The sequence below is a fragment of the Muscardinus avellanarius genome, assembly GCF_963383645.1.
Source record: "Muscardinus avellanarius genome assembly, chromosome: 19".
NCBI lineage: Eukaryota > Metazoa > Chordata > Mammalia > Rodentia > Gliridae > Muscardinus > Muscardinus avellanarius.
Window position 1 is genome coordinate 17,595,852 of NC_137805.1, and position 20,805 is coordinate 17,616,656.

Below are 20,805 nucleotides of genomic sequence, written 5' to 3' on the forward strand. Positions count from 1 at the left end.
CCCCCTAGTGAGGCCCTGGCTCTGTGGCTCCCTGGGATCGGGGAGGGGGGACACACTGGTTTTCTCCAGGCCCCGAGGGAAGCACGGTTGTCACAATGCTAACCTTCCCTTTATTCCACGGAGCCATTGTTGCAGTTTGGGGTTGGGGGGATTTTTTTTTTTTTTTTTTTTTAGCTCCAATAATGTTTAACTCTAGTAATGAGACATTTGGACTTTGTGGGAGGGTATGCCGACTCAGAAAATCATCTTTCCATTGCTGACAGTCTGTCCTCAGGACAAAGAGGACAGGCTGTGGTTCCAGAGAGGGACAAGCACTCTCTGTGCTATCCCACGCCCCCGGCATGGCCGCAGAGCCACGCACTCTGTTGAGGTCACATGGCAGGCGGCTGCCTTCACCTCCAGGGACCCACAGGACACACCACAAGGACAGGACACGTTAGCACACACCGGAGCCCGCCTGTACCTCTCCAAGCCGAGCCGTGACCCCGCTGTGCCCCTCCCGTGCTGGGGCTCCCGGCCCCCTTCCGCGGAGAGTGGGGTCCGCAGGCCTCTGCTGTGGCCGCAGATGCTGTGTAGCAGAGCCCCTTTTGGTTTATGCTGCGGTAGCCACTGGTCTTTTTTGCTGCCTAAGCAGGTATTCTCATTTACACAACGGGCGTCATAGAAGCCCAGAGAGGCCAGGTCATGGTTCTGCTGAAATGCAAAGCCTTCCTCTAATTACATCCACATGTTTCAGAGAGCAGCCAGCTTTGTGCACCCGGCACTGACTTTGCTCTCAGTCGCCCGAACACATGGGAGCTTTGGAGTGCACGCTCCGAGCAGAAGCTCCCCCACCCTCCCCCAGGACCCTAGCTGTCCTCGGAGTCCCGGCCGGGATACCAACACCTTAAGTGCCTCTGTGTTCCTCCTGGACTCTTCTGGGTAGCTTTCACACTCAGTAATGGACACACACACACACACACACACACACACACACACACCCCTGCCAGGAAAGGCTTGACGGTGAGAAGATGGGGAGGGGGCGAATGGCTCCAGGTACGCTAGGTTATACTGCAATAAAAAAGAAAAACTGCCCCAAGCCTTCATCAGAAACCTGCAAAGAACAAAGGCGGCTTCTTTCTCAAGCTCATGTCCAAGGCGAGTTCGCCGGGCACGCTGCCCACGACCTCGAGGTTCACTGATCAGACAGACAGTTCCGTGCGGGGTCTTGGATGGGCAGTTAAGTAGATTCCACAAAAGCGCAAGAAAAACTCGGCCACAAGGAACCTCTGGTCCCGCGTGAAACTATCACGCCCATGTCTGTTCTTCACCAAATTTCACATCTCTGAGAGCAGGAACTCGGATTCTATTTCTTACAAGCCCACTCTCTGCTTTGTGACGGGCCTGGGCTCATGATAGAGATTCAGTGATTATTTTGACAAAGAATGTCTCTAGATATAAAAGGTGTTGTGCCCAACCGGGGAATTTTTAATAAACACTTCAGTGCCCTCTAGTGGCTCTCTAACAGAACTTACAAATTCCTCTACAGGCACCCACTGTCGTATTTTAGGACAAAACTAGAACAGAGAAGTATGCATCTCCCAATGTTCTAAGTCTTCTAACACTCCGGGAGCATGAGAGAGCACTCCTAAGTGAACCATTCAAGGAATGCCACCTGCTTTTGCTTGGGGACCATTTTCCTTAGGTGTCATGTTAGGGTAAGATGGGGAATCGGGGGAGAAACTCTTTTGCAGTACGTATCTTCTTCTGAACACACACACACACACACACACACACACAAACACACACACACGAATTCCTCAGAAAAAGGGAAGCCAAGAGCGGGCTCTGCCAGGAGGCTGTGGACCAAGGTGCACGTCGCTGTCCTTCCAGGAGCTGGCCGGGCTCCCCTTACTTTCTGACTCCCTATCAGGCCTCAGTACCCTGGCAGTTCCTGGCAAATCATTCTGATAATCACGCCTTAGCAATCTCGAGGTTTTTGCCTGTATCGCCCACAACAGAGACCCCATCAGTGGACAGGCATGTCACCTGCCTGTCAGTGTCCCCACCCCGCCCGGGCCCTGGCACCGGCCTGGACCACTTCGTAAGTCTCTGTGGGATGGATGGATGGACTGAGCGATGTGGCCTGTGGTCCCACCAGGAAATGCAGGTGGAGGAGATAGGAAGCGCTGCAGACTCTGAGTCTGTGGGTTCTGCATCCGAGGTTTCCACCGGCCACAGATTGCAAATATTTGGAAGCACAAAATAAGTTTGTACTAAACAGATACAGACTTTTTTTGTCCTTATTTCTTCAGCAGCCCAGCGTAACAATTACTTACGTAAAATGGACGTTGTGTGAGGTCTTGTAGGTAACCTAGGAGGTGAAGTCTACGGGACGATGTCCACAGGCTCTATGCAAATGTGGGCCGCGTGGTGAGAGGCTCGTGCAGCCGTGCATTCTGGTATCCACTCCAGAGGATGCCCAGGGTCGACTGCACACAGCTAAGGCAAGTGCGCCCTGGCTGCTGTTGCCTGAGCAAGACCGTCCCGGAGACTCACTTTCCTGTCCGTTGCAGGAGGCTACTACTTAACCAGTGCCTACGGAGCACTTTCTCTGATCAAGAATTTCCAGGAAGAGCAGGCAGCGCGGCTACTCAGCTCAGAGGCCCGGGACACCCTGAGGCAGTGGCACAAACGCAGGACCACCAACCGGACCGTCCCGTCTGTGGATGACTTTCAGGTACGCGGCCGAGCACGCCACGCTGCTCTCTGTTCTCCAGGAGGCAGAACGGGCTCCCAGCACAGCCAGCTCAGGGCCCCAGCCCCACCCTCGGCTGGATGAGCTCATAGAAAGGGCGATTTTAAGCCAACCCCTGACCTTATTGTTGGGCCTGTGTTTCTTTAAATTCACCTGTACAGTTGTTCCTTGACTTGAGATGGGGTTACTGGCTCATTAAACTCATTATAAGCCAGAAATATGAACAGAAAAGACAGTGGATATGCCGAGCCTATTGAGTAGCCTGCCTCAGAAAACCCACACTATATAGACGATTGGCGTGCCCCTTGGGATCGTGGTGTTCTGGGAGCTGCTGTCCAGCATCATGAGAGTGGGTACCCTTAGCCTGGAAAAAGACCCAAATTCCAGATGCGGGCTGGGGGATGCTAGTGGCTCAGTGGTAGGCATGTGCAAATCCCTGGGCTCAATCCCTAGCACACAAAAAAAGAATAAAAATTAAAAGTACAAGCTGGGTGTGGCGGTACACACCTCTAATCCCCATACTTGAGAGGCTGAGACCAGAGGATCGCAGGTTCAAGGCCAGCCTCAGCAACTTAGTGAGGCCCTTGGCAACTTAGTGAGACCCTGTTTTAAAATAAAAAATTTGCCGGGTATGGTGGTGCACGCTTGTCATCCCAGCATTTGGGAGGCTGAGACAGGAGGATCGCGGTTCACGGACAGCCTCAGCTACTTAGTGAGGCCTTCCACAACTCAGTGAGACCCTGTTTCAAAATAAAGAATAAAAAATAGGGCAGGGGGTGTAGCTTGGAGGTCAAATGCCCCTGGGTTCCATCTCCAGACACGCAATAAATAAATAAATAAATAAATAAATAAATAAATTTACAAATGGCTGGGAGGTAGAATGCCCCCCCCCCCGGCTCAATTCTTAGTACCACAAGAGGAAAAAAAATTAAAAGTACGGTTTCTACTAAATGGGAATTACTTCCACACAATCAAATGGTTAAGTTACCGAGTTTGGTTTGGCGCAAATTTTGCTGTGCTGTTAATAACGTCAACAAAAGTCAAATGAAGGCAGGGCTTCTCTTACAATATTCGGCCTGGATGCTGGGTACCTGAGAAGACAGGAAGTCAATGGAAGGGGCAGATGGTCTTGGCATGGCATCTAACACCGTATTCTATGAGAACACAGCAGTGTCGTGCACTGCAGTTTGGCTGGTCCCACTGGGAAGTTGGGAGACATGGCAAGGTCTTTCCTCCTTTTTGCTCCCTTTCTCTCCCTTGGTCCCCCAAACAGGTGACCCCAGACTCTTAGCAGCAGCAGGAGCCATGGCAGCTGGTCATAGAGCAGAAATAATGACTGTGCGAGCCCACGTCCCACACAGCCCGGGGCTGCAGTTCCCACACCTGGAACCTGGGGTTCCCAGTGAGTCTTTTTCTTGGAGAGGAGAGGAAGATTAGGGACACAGAAATCATTCCCCAACACAATACCCAAGTTGCTCACCACCTGTGGCGTCATGAGTGTCTGCAGAGGTCTTTGAAGAACACTCTGACGGCCATGCGTGCAACTGTAAAACCTGCCTGGCCTTGTTTCTTTGTGTGTCCTGTGCCGAGTTACCTGTCCGGGAACTGGAAACGCAGGATGGCGCAGTTCCCTGCATCCAGGTCCACCTTCTTTGACTTTTTAATTTTTTTTTTTCTTAATCCTCTCAGAATAACCCAAAGGTACATTTGGTTCAAAGTCAGCCCATCTTTGGAAGGTGAGATCAGTGTGTTTTCCTCTAAGATCGCTGCATTCTCAGAAATTCCTTCCAGATATATAAACCTAAAAAGCAAGCATACACGGTGTGCTCCTGCCCCCGCTGGGCTATTTAGGAATGCCCACGTGTTAAGTAAGTGGGCACGTGCAGTCCCTGGGCTACCGTCACATCGGCTGCGCAAGGAGGGGCTTCCTGAGTGCCGGGTACATACCTGCTGAGAAGACGAAAGAAATGAGAGCGTTCTCCATCACCCACGTCACCTCTGTCCACCCATCCTCTCTCTCTCCTCTCTCTCTCCTCTCTCTCTCCTCTCCCTTCTCTCCTCTCCTCTCCTCTCCTCTCCTCTCCTCTCCTCTCCTCTCCTCTCCCCTCCCCTCCCCTCCACTCCACTCCCCTTCTCTCTCTCTCTCTCTCTCTCTCTCTCTCTCTCTCTCTCTCTCTCTCTCTTTCTCTCTCTCTCTCTCTCGGCTTGGTACTGGATCAAACCCAGCCTGGGTGCTGAAGACCTAAACCCAGAGGGCAGTCTACCTATGAGCTACATTTCTCATTTTGAAACAAATTCTCACAAAGTTGTTGAGGCCTCCACTAAATTGCTGAAGCTGGCCTCAAACCGGCAATCCCCCTGCCTCAGCCTCCCAAGAACTGGGGTGACAGGCGTGCGCCGCTGGGCCTGGCTAGCTGCACTCTGCAGCTTCCAGAGCAAAGAGCACCCTCCAGGGAGCACTTCCCCTGTCACACCCTCCTCACGGCCCCGCGTACTTTGAAGATGCGCACCTTCTTAGAACATAACCTGAGAGGGAAACTTCAGCATTCAGCTCAAGGATAAAAGCAAAGCCCAGACATGCAGGGCTCCGCCTGGAACTTCTAGATCAGAGGTCCAGACAGGAGCGCCTGCTCACACCCCGGGTGACGGTGATGGAGGCTGGGCTCTGCCTCTTACTGAGCTGGTTAAATGGAGATAACAGAGACTTCTCTCCCTGAGTTCTCACTGGAGTTGTGTGAATGCATTTTTTGTGTTGGGGGAGGGGATGGGAGAGGACACCTGTGGCTTGACTCACCTGTCATGCACGTACTTGTGAGGCTGAAACAGGAGGGTCGCAGATTTGAGGCCAGCCTCAGCAACATTTATTTATTTATTTATTTATTTATTTATTTATTATTTATTTTTGGTGGTACTGGGGTTCCTGGAAACCCTTCTACCTCCGGGCTACACTCCCAGACCTATTTTGTATTTTTTTATTTGGAAACAGGGTCTCTTAAGCCAGCGAGGCTGGCTGAGAACCAGCGCGATCCTCCTGTCTGCCTCCCAAGCATAGGGATTACAAGCGTGTGCCACCACGCCTGGCAACTTTTATTTATTCATTTATTTATTTATTTATTTATTTATTTATTTATTTTTTGCAGTACTGGGGATGGAACCCAGGGGCATTGTACCTCCAAGCTACACCCCCAGCCTTATTATTCAGTCTTTTTATTTTTGAAACAGGGTCTCACTGAGTTGTGAAGGGCCTAAGTAGCTCTGAGGCTGTCCACGAACCACAATCCTCCAGTCTCTGCCTTCAGAATGCTGGGATTATAAGTGTGCACCACCATGCCGGCCAGCCTCAGCAACTTAGACCCTCAGCAACTTAGCAAGACCCTGCTTCAAAAATTAAAGCCAGGCATGGTGGCGCACACTTATAATCCTGGCATTCAGGGGGCTGAGACAGGAGGATCGCAATTCGCGGACAGCCTCAACTACTTGGCGAGGTCATTCGCAACTCAGTGAGACCTTGTTTCAAAATAAAGACTAAAAAATAGGGCTGGGGGTGTAGCTTGGAGGTAGAATACCCCTGGGTTCCATCCCCAGTACCACACACACAAAAAAGTAAATGAAGGCTGGAAACGTAGATTGCCCCTAGGGTCAATCCTCAGCACCAAAATAAATAAAAAAGAATAAAAAAGCCAAGAAGAGAATCTGTCAGTTCAGGGGTGAGAGAGTGTCAGTCTGCACTTCCCCAGCGCTGGCTCCTCTCTGCCAAGCCATCAGCCGGCCAATGTCATCAGCTCCCTGGGGAGAGATGTGACACAGGCCCTCCATGTGCAGGGCACACCCTCCTCCCTCCGAGAGCTTTGCCTTGGGAGCTGGCAGCCCGCCCCTCCCCGCTCCTGAACAGGGCCCCAGACCCAGAAAAAGAAAGAACAAGAGCATTTGTTTTGTTGGTGCTACTCAAATGTAAAAGGGCCCTCTTCATTTTATCTGGGAGCCCCCGCTGAGCTCAGGGCCCACGCGCTCTGTCTGGGCATCCCTGTGTGTGAAGTCGGGGCTGCTCCTGCTTGGATTTCGGGCTGGCCACACCTGGCGCCGCTCAGTTCACAGGCCAAGCCCGCAGATGCCTTTACTTCCTGAAGCAGCACTTGGCGCTCCAGGGACTCCATCTCCACGGCTCCCAGCAGAGTCAGCATCCCCTCCCGTTGATGGCTTCCAGGTTCCACCTGGAGCTCCCGGAAGCCTGCGTTAGGCGGAGCCGGGAGATCCCATCTGGGGAGCTCTGAGCACAGTCAGACATGGCGGTGGGAGCGTGCAGCCCGGCGGTAGGGCCTCATAGGCGAGGCCGGGGAGGAAGCTGGCACGGCTGGATGTTTTGAGTCTCTCCCTGCTCACTGCTGGTTCAGATTCTTCTGCCGTCTGGCTGATTTTTCCAGCTGGGAATAGTCCCAGCTTCGAATGGGTTTGTGCTATTCCCAGCCTTTGTGGAATACCATAAAGATGAGAACAGGGGCCGACGGCTCGCGGTTCCCCTTGCAGTGAGCCGCAGCACAGCGGCCGGCTCTTCCCCTCCGCCCCAGCCCCATCAGCCCTGTGTGGCCAGGTCCTCGCTCCCTCTGACCCTCTCTTCTGACTTGGTGTCCGGCATCTCTTTGCACCTGCAGAATTACCTGCGTGTCGCGTTCCAGGAGGTGGACAGCGGCTGCACGGGAAAGACCCTCCTGGTGAGACCGTACATCACCACCGAGGACGTGTGCCAGCTCTGCGCCGAGAAGTTCAAGGTGGGGGACCCTGAGGAGTACAGCCTCTTTCTCTTCGTTGACGAAACGTGGCAGCAGCTGGCGGAGGACACGTACCCTCAAAAAATCAAGGCTGAGCTGCACAGCCGGCCCCAGCCCCACATCTTCCACTTTGTCTACAAGCGCGTCAAGAACGACTCCTACGGGGTCATTTTCCACAATGGAGAAGAAGATCTGAGCCCCTCATAGAAGGCACCAGGGACTTCCCGCTGGTGCGTCCAAAGGGGAGCCGAGAGCTGGGCCTGTCGGGGGCCACGCGCTTGGCTTGAGCTCCGAAGGCAGCTAGCTCCTCCGGGGCCTCGCTGCAGTGACCAGGCCCGTGCACGCTGACGTGGCTGTGCCAAGCGCGTGCACGGGAGGCTGCTCATGGGCAGCGGAGAGTGGCCTTGGGTGGCCACGCGTCCTCAGATTGACCCATCCTGGCCGGGGTCTAGGTTGGCTTACCCTGTGTCCGTGTGCTGAACGCACGTTAAGATACAGGCTCTTCTTGAGCCCAACAGCGGGCGTTTGACAAGACTGTCCCACGCGGCGCGTGAGATGTTTCTCAGCCCCGTGGAGGGCGCCATCCTTTCCTCTCTTCCTGCCTCTTTTTCTTTCTGTCCTTCCCTTTTTATAATTTTTACAAAGAGCCTTTGCGTTTTTATATATTTCATAGAAATTTTTATAGCAGTTGCAGGTAAACTGTCAGGATTGGTTTTTAAACTATTTTTGTAACGTTAAAAGATTCTATAATTACGCATGTGATCTTTAACAGTTAATATTGGAAAAGAAATCTCTTGCTGGACCTGAGAGTATGGCATTTTCGAGTCTCTCTTTTGTAACTGGATGTTGTGGCAGCTGCGGAGGGGAGAGGCTGCTGGGTTTCTCAAAGCAATACATTCCTGACACTGGCCGCAGAACGCCTTTGGGACTCTGATGTACTGTTATCTCGTTCACGCTTAGTGACATTGTGCTGTTTGTCTGTTTACTTGTTTGTTTGTTTAAACAAGCGATGCTAAGAATAAGGAGAAAAATGAATGTAGAGAGAGGTAGAGAGAGAAATAAAGACTCTAACGAGGGACTGGGGAGCGCGTTGTGCTGGCGCAGGCTCTGGAGGGCGTAGGAAAATGCTTACAGTACTGTAAATATGCAGTGAAATTTGGCAGAAATCTGTTCCATGTGATGTATGCTCTGGAACCGATTGTGGAAATTCCATCGGGAAAAAAAATCAAGGCTAACACCCCCCCATTTCCACATAAATCAAAACTAAGAGTAGCCAATGATTTGGGACAGAAACCAAGTGATGTATAATGTGGCTTCTGTGGAGTTAAATAAGATGCTGTTGGGAACAGAAAGCGCCCCCCAGACCCTGTGTGCATCCTAAGGATACACGGCAGGCCTGCCCCGCCCACGACAGGCCCCGGGCTCAATCCCTAGAACCAAAAACACAAAGGAATAAGAATGTATGGTGAAGTTAGACTTGTCTTATAAAATCAGTTTAGGGTGCAGAAACTAGGCGTGTTATGTGTCAGTGTGACACAGGCAGTTAGGAGCACGTGTCGTTGTACTGTGTGAGGATGCACGGCCATCTGATTTGGTGAGCTCTGTACCCTGTACCATTTTCTGCCTTGACTTTTGTTCAACTAGAACCCTCAGCACATACTGTAATCATATTGTAAATGATTTTTAAATGGAATTTTGCACATAATACATTGTAATACTGTACGATATTCTTGTGTGAAAATAATTTTTGCAATATTCTCCAATTGTTCTCTATCTATCTATCTATCTATCTCTCTTTATCTCTATCTCTATCTCATGGTCATAATTTAATCAAGACACATGACAGACTATCTGAACCTGGACCCCCAGCCAGTGTCAGCGGCTACATAATCTGTGGAGAGTAAACAGGCTCGCAGGTTTCAGAGGTTTATGGAATGAACGGGCCAAAAAGCTAAGAAGCAGAAGGGGAGAGATGGCTCTCTGCTCTGAAAGGGTTTCCAAGGTTTCTGACACCGATTTTGGCTTAGTTGGACCAAGAACAAATCACAGCAAGTCTGAAGGTGGAGTCAGCTAGGCTCGCAGACGCTCCTCCCCGTCCTTAGGCAACCTCGCCAGCGTCCTGGCCGAGAGTTCAGTTTGGTTGTGAAATCGACAGGACCTGGCTTGGTCTTCTCTGCTGTGTTCCGCATGCTTGGAACTGTGCCTGGTGGCCAGGAAGTACTCTAGATCTTTGGGGACTGAAGGAAGAAAAACACAAGTTTAGACGGGGTTCTGAGCCATCATTAGACTAGCTCTGAGACCAGAACGAGGGTTGCATGGATATTTACAATGAATTGAAAGGCAACCCTTCGGCCCACATGGGCGTCCTGGCCACTCTTCAAATTAAAGCCATCATGCTGTTCTTGGGCTTAGAAATCAGTACACTACCGCTGCGTGGTGGTACATACCGGCAATCCCAGCACACGGGAGGCTGAGACCGGAGGACCACAAGTCAGAAGCCGCCCTGGGCGACTCACACAGACCCTCAGCAACTTAGCGAGACCATTTCAAAATAAAAAATAAAAATAAAAAGGAGCTGGGTATGATGTCATAAGCCAGCAATGCCAGTGCTTGGGAGACTGAACAGGAGCATCCCAGGTTCAAGGCCAGCCTTAGCAACTTAACAAGACTCTCGGCAACTTAAGGAGACCCTGTTTCAAAATTTACAAAAAGAGCTGGGGATATAGCTCATAGGTAGAATGTCCTTGAGTTTAATTCCTAGGAGAGGAGAGGGGAGGGGAGGGGAGAGGAAAAAGGAGAGGACTTAAGAAGAGGAGAAGGGAGGAGAGGAGAGAGAGAGAGAGAGGGAGAGAAGAAAAAGGAGGAGATCTGGGCATGGTGGCGCACACTTGGAATCCCCGCCTTTGGGAGGCTGAGACAGGAGGATCGTGTAGGTTCGAAGCCAGCCTCAGCTACTTAGTGAGACCCTGTTTCCAAATAAAATATAAAATGGGTCTGGGAGTATAGCGCGGAAGTAGAAAGCTTCTGGGTTTCACCCCCAGTACCACCATAAAAAAAAAAGAAAAAGAAGGAGGAGGAGGAGGCAGCGGTGGCAGGGGAGGGGTCAGGACCCTGCTGACTGGAAGCTGGTGGGACCCCAGCCTTGGAGGCAGTTTTATCAGCTTCTGCCCAGATGAGAGCGGGTCAGAACAGGGTGAGAGCGGGCGCATCACAAGACTCGCCTTGGTTTTGCCATCGGGCAACGCTTCCCTGTCAGGATTTCGACACAACATGTGTCTTCCTTTTCCCCCGAACGCAGGCATTGCTCACTTCTCAAATTGCCAGGAAACAGACCCTGGCGGCGTCGGAAGGAATGAGAGAGAGTAAAAATATACATGCCGAGTGCAGGGAGAGGGAAGGCGTTTCCAAATCCAAAAATCTATTTTAAAAGTTGAATGCCGGCCAGAGGAAGGGACTTGGTTATGGATTCTGGACACGCTGCCAGATATGCCCCCCATGGAGACGCAAATAGAAATAGAAACTACGTCCTTCATGGCGTGTGGAAGTGGAGAAGAAACCTAGCTTAGATGGATAAGAAAACGGACGCGAAACCCAGCCAGAGCACTGCCATTCACAACAGTCGCTTCCCGCCCAGCTGCTCTGACCTCTCACTCTGTAACAGAAAAAGAATAGGCAAACTGTTGCCGTTGTACTGGGGATGGACCCCAGGGCTGTCCTACCTCCGAGCTGGGCCCCAGCCCTTTTATTTTTATTACTATTTTTAATTTTGAGACAGAATCTCCCTAAAATGGCCTTGAAGTCGTGATCCTCCTGTCTCGGGATTCCAGACGTGCCCCACATGCCCTGGGACCCTCAGATTTTTAACAGCAAGTCTACTGTTCCCCAAAAGTCCAAGAGAAATGGCGCAGGAAGGACTGATGCACACGGTTTGTGGGGCCAGAGTTCGCCAGTCATCCGGCGGCACCGTACGGAGAGCAAATCGGAGGCAGCATTTCCCAGGCCGTTTCGCAGGGTGAATCTGAGGCCAAAACTGTTGTGTGCAGTTAGCTAAGAAGTCATGTGACATCCAGAACTGCAGGCAGGTGGTAAAGAGAGGGAGAGAGGTTTCGTTTTTTTTAACATTAAAGGATGCGTAGCAGCTTACACAAACTTTGCACATGAATACTGACTGACAGGACAGGAGGCAGGGGAAGTTTAAAAATATATATTCAGAGCCAGGCGTGGGGGCGCACGCTTGTAATCCCCGCGCTTGGGAGGCTGAGACAGGAGGATCGCACGGGTTTGAAGCCAGCCTCAGCTACTTAGTGAGGCTCTCGGCAACTTAGTGAGACCCTGTTTCCAAATAAAATATAAAAAAGGTCTGGGAGTATAGCCCGGAGGTAGAAAGCCTCTGGGTTCCACCCCCAGTACCACCACACACACACACACACACACACACACACACACACACACACACACACATATATATATATATATATATATATATATATATATATATATATATATTCAGGCCTGGCCTGGGGGCGCACGCTTGTCATCCCAGCACTTGGGAGGCTGAGACAGGAGGGTCGCATTTCGCCACCAGCCTCAGCTACTTAGTGAGGCCCTTTGCAACTCAGTGAGACCCTGTTTCAAAACTAAGAATAAAAAAATAAGGCTGGGGGTGTAGCTCAGATGTAGAATGCCCCTGGGTTCCATCCCCAGTACTCAAAGAAAAAAAAAATATATATATATATATATATCCATATATACATATATACATATATATATAATTATATATGAATATATACATATATATCCATATATAATTTTTTGTATTAAGGGATTGAACCCAGGGGCATTCTTCTACCCCCGAGCTACACCTCCAGTCTCTTCCTTCCTTCCTTCCTTTATTGGTACTAGAAATTGAACCCAGGGCCATTTTACCTCCCAGCTACATCCACAGCCCCTTCTACTTTTGGTATTGAAAAGGGTCTCCCTAGGTTGCCAAGAGTCTCCCTACACAGCTAAGGCTGGCCTCCAACCGAGATCCTCCTGTCTCAGCCTCCCTTGTACTGGGATTCCCGCGAGCCACCACGCCTGCCCTCCCCCCTTCGTGAGGGCCCCTCTTTATTTTTATCCTGCCCAAACCCTGAGCCTTGTCGGGCGGGTTTCTCTCCCACAGCAGATTCCAAGATGCTTTTCTTTAGTTTCAAGGGCTCCTTGCCAAAACACAGGCTCTGACTTGACTCGTCTTCCTAGGGCAGGACTGTGGTGGCGGCAGGGAGAGAGCTGCCTGGGACCCTGCCGCCGCCATCACCTGCCTGGGACCCGGCCACCGCCATCTCCGCTCACCCTGCCTGTCACTAACAGGTGGTGCGCACGGCGCTCTCAGTGTGGCTGCATCTTGCCGCCTTCTTTGCCCGCCGTGCTGGGATCAAACCCACAAGCACTCTATCGCTGTATCCTGAAATCACCTGGGGCTTTTAAAACTGTTGGAAGGGGTTGGTACTCTAGTTTGAACCCAGGGGAATTCTACCTCCAAGCTACACCACTAGCCTTTTTTTTTTTTTTTTTTTTTTTTTTTAATTTCGAAACACGGTCATGCTATGTTTTTGAAGGTCTCACTAAGTTGCTGAGGCTGGCCTCGGAACTGTGATCCTCCTGTTTCAGGTTCTCAAGTACTGGGATTATAGGCGTGTGCCGCCACACCTGGCCAGGGGCTTTTAAAACTCCCAATGCTACACTTCCCAGGCCATCAAAAAGGCTGCAAAGAGACCCCGATGCCCAGGTAATTAACCTCCAGAGGTTCCCATGAGAACCCAGGGCTGGGAGCCACCAGTGTAGACCTGGGAGAGCAGCACCTTGTCGATGGCTGTGAACACCTGGCCAGGTGCGGTGCCCGCAGAGCCAGGTGTTCACAGCTGGCGAGCCAGCCACCGAGGCGCTGGCCAGTTTTCTAGCAGCCACACCCAAAGCTCAGCCATGAAGAAGAACGTGAGCACAGCGCTTCAGGAAAGTGGGCGGGTGGACTGGAGAAGAGGCCGCCAAGTGGGGTCAGCCGGTCTCTGAAAGCCAAGCATCACGCGTTTTCTCTTGTTTGTGGAAGCTAGAGAGAAAATAGGGAACGAAAGAAACGTCGGGTAAACAAGGAAAGAGAGAGGGAGGCGGGAGGGTTGAAGAGGAAAGGGTTAGGATAATGTTATGTCCATATATGAGGGCGCCGCCTCCAACCTCTCCACCATGGAATGGGAGAAGAGAGAGGGAGGGGCAGGATCCAGAGGAAGACACAGCAGGCGCCGCCGAGTGCACACTATCACTGTGAACCTCGCTGTGATGTGAAATCATAATACACCAATGAAAGTATAGTTTAAAAATGGAAATAGCCGGGCGTGGTGGCGCACGCTTGTAATCCCCGCGCTCGGGAGGCAGAGACAAGAGATCGCGCAGGTTCGAAGCCAGCCGCGCTGGCTTAAGAGACCCTGTTTCCAAACAAAAATATAAAATAGGTCTGGGAGTGTAGCCCGGAGGTAGAAGGGCTTCCAGGAACCCCAGGAACACCAAAAAAAAAAAAAAGCAATGGGTAGAATCCATTTTAGCAATATGATATTTCAGCCATTAATCAGAATATCAAAGTACTTTGTATTCTTTCATTTTTATATTGTGTCCTAAATCTCGTGTATATTTTGTTCTTCTAACACATCACATCTCCGCTGCAGTATCTCCAGTGCTCAACAGCCCCAGTGGCTGGTCTAGTGGCTGGAATGAATCTAGCATAGTAGCTAGGAACTTTAAAAGTTAAACCTCTATGTGTCTATAAAATAGAATCAAATCCATGGGTTACGTCTACAAAAGAACAAACATGCATCCTTTCAGATGTGTGTACTCACAAGTAGTCGAGGAAATGACAGTATCTCACCTCTTTTCTTTTTTTTCTTGGTGGTACTGGGGTTCCTGGAAGCCCTTCTACCTCCGGGCTACACTCCCAGACCTATTTTTACATTTTTATTTGGAAACAGGGTCTCCTAAGCCAGCGCGCGCAGCTGGCTTCGATCCTCCTGTCTCTGCCTCCCAAGTGCGGGGATTACAAGCGTGCGCCACCACGCCCGGCTAGTATCTCACCTCTTAAATGTCTCCGAGTGGCCATGTGTCAAAGGCTTGCTGTCCGGACAGGACGTAGTGGAACCTTTAAGGATGTATTCATTCGAGTCACCCCTCCATGCCAGTCTGGTATGGAGCTGTACCTATCTTCTGTATTTCTATCTTTCTAATAAACTTCTTTAAATCTTCAAAAAAAAAAAAAAAAAGAACCTTTAAGAGCCTGATCTGAGGTCCTTAGGTCACTGGGATGTGTCCTTAGAGGCGACCGTGGGAGCCTGGGCACCCCCCCCCTCTCTCTTTTCTCTCTCTTTCTGCCCCCACGGGAGTTTTGAATAGCACTTGCCAGAAAAGAATTATTGTTTAAGTGTAGCCTCAGTCAGTGAGGACTTCAACAACTCCCCACCCCCGAAGTTTTTCTTTTTATTACACTCATTTATTTACTTAGATATCAATATATGCCTTTATGTAACTTAACAGATTTATTTTGGTGCTGAGGATTGAACTCAGGTGTGCTCCATCTCTGACTACACCCCGGCCATATTTTATTCTATTTTGAAACAGGGCGTCGCTAGGTTGCTGAGGCTAGACGGCTAGGCTGATCCCATGATCCTCCTGTCTCAGCCTCCCACGTACTAGGATTACAGGTGTGGGCCACCACACCTGGTAACACATTTACTCCTAAACACATCATGCTTTGCCACAAAAGAATACGGTGTTTGGTGTCGTCATTTTTCATTATTAATTCTGCCCAGACTCCCCATTTCCCGCCAGTCCTACACATTATGAAAGAACAGGCCGACTTACCAGAGCGCCGCTTCAACCCACCTCCTCTCTCTCCCCCCTCCCTTTCTCTGTCATTTGTTGATGGACAGCCGTACGCTGGACAGACTTAGTCTGTAGCATGAACCGGCGGAAAGAAAACCCACACGGCACTGTGCTGCTGACGGCGCCATCAGAGGTACCCACGCCAGCTGGCCAGGACAGTAGAAGTTTGTTTATCGCTAGTGCAGGAAAATACAATGCTTAGCGAATTGCAAGTGCGCACTGAACTGGTTTTAAGGTTTTGCAGCTGGAGATGGAGTCCGTGGACCAAGCATTCTGTCTGCTGGAGCTCATTAGACTCCCAGGCCCTCTCAGACCCACTGAGGCAGAATCCTTACCCAGAAGAGCGCTTGCCTAGCACGCCCGAGCCCCTGGGTTGTGTACCCAGTGCTGCAAAACAAAAACAGAAACAAAGGAGAATGTGCGTGGTAACAAAATGCACAGTGCGGCTGGCTGGAAACACCGGTTCTGTTTGTGCAGTTGGGCCAGCAGATGAGCTGCTGTCCTCACCCCGAGAGGAGGCATAAAGCCATGCGTGATGCCGGGCGTGGTGGCGCACACTCGAAATCCCAGGACTTAGGAGACTGAGCCACAGGAGGCTCACAGGCTGGAGGCCAGCCTCGCAACTTAGGGAGGCCCTCTGCAACCGGGTGAGACCCTGTTTGCAAATAATAAAAAAAGGGGGGGGACTGGGGATATAGCTGGGAAGTAGAATGGCCCTAGGTTCAATTTCCAGTAAAACACACACACACACGCACACACACACATGTTTGTCACACTTACTAAAGTATAATCTTGCTTAAATCACCTGCCTAAGCCAGGCATGGTGGCACACACTTATAATCGTGGCATTGGGGAGGCTGAGGCAGGAGGATTATGGTTAGAGGCTAGCCTCAGCTACTTAGGCCCTTTGCAACTGAGTGAGACCCTGTTTCAAGATAAAGAATAAAAAATAGGGCTGAGGGTGTAGCTCGGAGATAGAATGCCCCTGGGTTCCATCCTCGTACCGAAAAAAAAAAAAAAAAAATCACCCTCCATACCAACAGAAGGCTTTAAATGCAAATACCAAGAGGCACATCGGTGCGTTGCAGTCACCCAAACCTTTCTTCTTGTCTAGATAAAAAGGGGCCTGAAGGCCATGGGGGAAGACCAGGAGCACGAAGGGGGTAGATGCAGACACACTGAGCGGTCGTGCTGATGTGGCCAGGCCCTGTGGGTCAGGAGGGCCTTTCTGTGCGGGCCAGCCCCCCACACGGGCATGCCCGCGTGTCCAGGGCACCGTCGTGGTCCACTCAGCTAATGAAACACGCAAGCTTTTTTATTTTCTTAGAGGACAGCCAACTTCCTCGTAGAGGTTTTTGCAGGACCATTTTACACATCCATTTGCCAATGGAAGATGTGTTTAATGGGTGTATTTGGTCACCACAGGGTGAGTTATGGATGTGTCATTGAAAAGGCCGTCTGGTTCCTGTAGCAATACCAGCAGGTGACTTCCCAGAGGCGTGTCGTGGATTTCAGAACGTCTTTCTTTGTCTGGTACGGTACAACTCTGAGTTCTAATATGTTTCCACGTGTTGTTTGTTTATTCATATGATTTTGCCCTCTGTTTTGAAAGGTAAGGGGGGTGTTTTTAGAATAAAAGCCATACAAGACCCAGGCACAATGGTGTCTGCCTTGAACTCCCAGTACTTGGGAAGCTGAGACAGGAAGATTGCAGGTTTGAGGCCAGCCTCAGCAACTTAGCAAGATCTGGTTTTATTTTTATTTATTTATTTATTTATTTATTTATTTATTTATTTATTTTTGCAGGTCTGGGGATGGGCATTTGACCTCCAAGCTACACCCCCTGCCCTATTTTTTATTCTTTATTCTGAAACCGGCTCTCATTGAGTTGCGGAGGGCCTCACTAAGCAGCTGAGGCTGTCCGCGAACCGTGATCCTCCAGGTCTCAGCCTCCCAAAAGCTGGGATTACAAGCGTGCGCCACCACACCCGGTAAGATCTGGTTTTAAAATAAAATAAATAAATAAAAGGGGCAGGGATGTCGCTTAGAAGTAGACTGGGTTCAATCTCTAGGACAGAAAATATGTAAAAAAATAAAGCAATACCTGGCTTAGGAAGTCCCACGCATTCGAAGGCTTTGGTGGAAAGCAGCCCTGTGCTCCTGACCCAGCCTCATCTCTGCTGCCCCATCTCCGCCCCAAACCACCCTCCAGCTGCATCTTCCATGACTAGTTTCCCCATTTCTAAAAACATGCTGAGCCTGTTGTCCATGGGTTTTGGGGTCAATGTTAGACTAGACTTTTTGGTTCCCTATTTTGGAAGGTGACAAGCTAGCCTCCTTAAGTGGTGGTCCTCCCTGTGTGCAAGCCTGGCCATTTTATTGGGGGTGGGGACAAGAAATGTGATGCCTGCGAGGCTTTTCCCGTGGGTATGGCGGCTCTTCTTCCTCTGCCTTGCCTCCACAGAACTCTGCAGGACCGTCCTGCCGTTTGCAGAGCAGAGCAGGAATCCATGCCAGCTGATCTCTTCTGGACTCTCCGGCGACTTCTCCCTCAGCGCCCTCTTCTCCTGTCTCTCAGTTTAGTTCTCCAGCATCCAAAATCTTGTCGCCAGATCCCATTGGCCCTTGTCCCTCGCCCGGAGTCTTTGTCCTACAGATGTAGGCCTTTAACAACTGCCTTCCACCTCTCTCTCTCTCTCTCTCTCTCTCTCTCTCTCTCTCTCTCTCTCTCTCTCTCTCTCTCTCTCGGTGGTACTGGGGTTCCTGGAAGCCCTTCTACCCCTGGGCTACACTCCCAGACCTATTTTATATTTTTATTTGGAAAACAGGGTCTCTTAAGCCAGTGCGGCTGGCTTCGAACCTGCGCGATCCTCCTGTCTCCGCCTCCCAAGCGCGGGGATGACAAGCGCGGCCACCACGCCTGGCTCCACTTCTCTTTGCTTCTCATTCAGGGAGGTGGTGGAAACAGAGCCGTAGAGTGCCCTGTTTACTAGAAAGCTGTAAGCAGTTTCTAGTTCCAGTAGTGAACGCCTTTGTACGCCCCGCTGAGCAAAACTGAAAAGAGGTGACGACCCGGATGGCCAGGGTCAACGTGTCCATCCTGGCCAGTTATTATTTTATGAAACCATAACCACTGGGGCCGGGATGTAGCTCAGTGGCTGTTTTGCAGGTGTGGCGCTCTGGGTTCGATCCCCGGCTCCAAAAAAAGACAACAACAAAAAAAGAACCCCTTAAAAAAAAAAAAAAAAAACTGGATGTGGTGGCGCACGCTTGTAATCCCAGCCCTTGGGAGCTGAGACAGGAGGATCGCGCAGGTTCGAAGCCAGCCTCAGCTGACTTAAGAGGCCCTGTTTCCAAATAAAGTATAAACTAGGTCTGGGAGTGTAGCCCAGAGGTAGAAGGCCCTTGGGTTCCATTCCCAGTACCACCAAAAAAAAAAAAAAAAGAAAGAAACCATAAACATTCTTAAATGCAGGCACCCACCTATCCAGGCTATTTTATTGCCAGGCCTGCTGCCTAGGCCATAGCAAAATAGATGTTTACAGCCTGCTCCGCGCTTCCCACATGATCGGAAAGAAACAGCCATCCCAGATGAGCCGCCGAGCTGTTTGCTTGGTGTAAGTGTGGACTTCTGCAATGATGGATGTGAAGCCAGGTCAGCACGTTTGCAGAGAGCGCATGGTGTTTTGTTTCAATGAGCAGGAACGCGCTTTATGATTAAATGTGGTAAAAGCTCGCAGCTAAGTGGTAAAAGAAATTACTCGATGTAAAATGAGAAGTCCAAAGTTTTATGAGTCATCTTTTATGTAGAGAAAATGTGTAGCTGGGCAGAAACTGTGTTTTCTTGAGTGGTAAAAAGTAAACCAGAAGCACTGAAATGTAAAAAACATAACAGCCTGTCCTGGTAGCCCAACAAGGACAGGACTCCCCGGGCGCTGAATGGAGTTTCTGCTCCCTACATAAATTTATCAAAATGGTGATGGTGCCAGCGGTAATGAAAAGGCTGTTGATTATTTTTCTTAAGTTAGATTACTAAGGTCTGACTTACACTGGGTAACATTCACTATTCTTAGTAAACGTTCTATGACTGGTTTTTTTTTTTTTTTTTTTTTTTGGTGGTGCTGGGGGTGGAACCCAGGGGCTTTCTACCTCCAGGCTACACTCCCAGACCTATTTTATATTTTTATTTGGAAACAGGGTCTCACTACGTTGCTGAGAGCCTCACTAAGTAGCTGAGGCTGGCTTCGAACCTGCGCGATCCTCCTGTCTTAGCCTCCCAAGCGCGGGGATTACAGGAGTGCGCCACCACGCCTGGCTAACATTCTACGACTGTTGACGGACACATCTGCTCATGAGCCACCGTAAAGACCCGTCCCATATCGCCCACTCTCAGTTCCCTGCACTGTCCCATCCCAGCCCCGCCCAGGCAGCAGCTCCTCTATTTTCTGTTCCTATATTTCTGCCTTTTCCAAAATGTCAAATAAACAGAATCATCCAGCTCACAGACCGTGCACGTGTGTGTGTGTGTGTGTGTGTGTGTGTGTGTGTGTGTGTCTATCTGTCTGTGTGGGGGTACTGGGAATGGAATCTAGGAGCATTCTACCTCTGAGCTACACCCCCCAGCTCTACTTTTTATTCTTAATTTTGAAGCAGGGTCTCACTGAGTTGTAAAGGGTCTGTCCGCGAGCCGCAGTCCTCCTGTCTCAGCATCCCAAATGCTGTGACTACTAGCATGCGCCGCCACGCCCGGCCAGCTCACAGACCTTTAACCCTGGCCTTAATGAACTCGTATCATGTATAGGTTTTGAATGAATGTAAGTTTTTCTCTTCTTTTTATCTCTGGGCTAAGTGCCCAGGAGTGCAGTTGCTGGATTAAAAGGTAGCTGCGTGTTCAGTTTGCAAAGAAACCACCAACCGGTGTTTTAGGGAGACGGTCCCCTCTTATATTTCCGCTGGCTATCTACAAATGATTTGGATTTGAATTTTAGGGTAAATCTCAGTATTAAATTGACAGAATTATCAGATTGCCTGGGTTTAGAATGTATGCATTGTCAAAAATGTTTTATTTCTGGAAGCATTATAATTCTTGACACTCCAACACAAATGAAGTCACTCAGAAAAGAGATGAAAACCCCATGTTGGCCTTTCTCTTCTTTTCCCCTAATAACTTTAAATGCCAGGCAGCCCTGGAGTGACGATGTTTACAAAGTTCTGGGAGACAGAACATGGAATCTGCAAATTTCCAGCCAATATTCCATTTCGCATTGGTACAGGCAAGGGAGCTCTGGGAATAGAGGGCCAGCACCCAGGGGACCCTGGGAAAAACAAGACACAGCAAACAAGGAGAGCCAGCCACCCTGCACAAATCACAGCGACAAGGGGACGGGACAGCCAGGA

General features: G+C 50.2%; 1 protein-coding gene across 2 annotated transcripts in view; it reads left to right on the forward strand.

Moving 5' to 3' along the window:
- RIN2 (Ras and Rab interactor 2) overlaps positions 1-7,710 on the forward strand; it is a gene marked incomplete at its 3' end in the record, with an annotated part of 87,637 nt that extends 79,927 nt beyond the window's left edge. For both annotated transcript variants that reach the window (XM_080716805.1, XM_080716806.1), the window contains exons 11-12: positions 2,556-2,719; positions 7,387-7,710. In XM_080716805.1, coding sequence (XP_080572931.1) covers positions 2,556-2,719; positions 7,387-7,710 — 488 coding nt within the window. The remainder of the gene's footprint in view (positions 1-2,555; positions 2,720-7,386) is intronic.
- Positions 7,711-20,805: the final 13,095 nt, after the last annotated feature.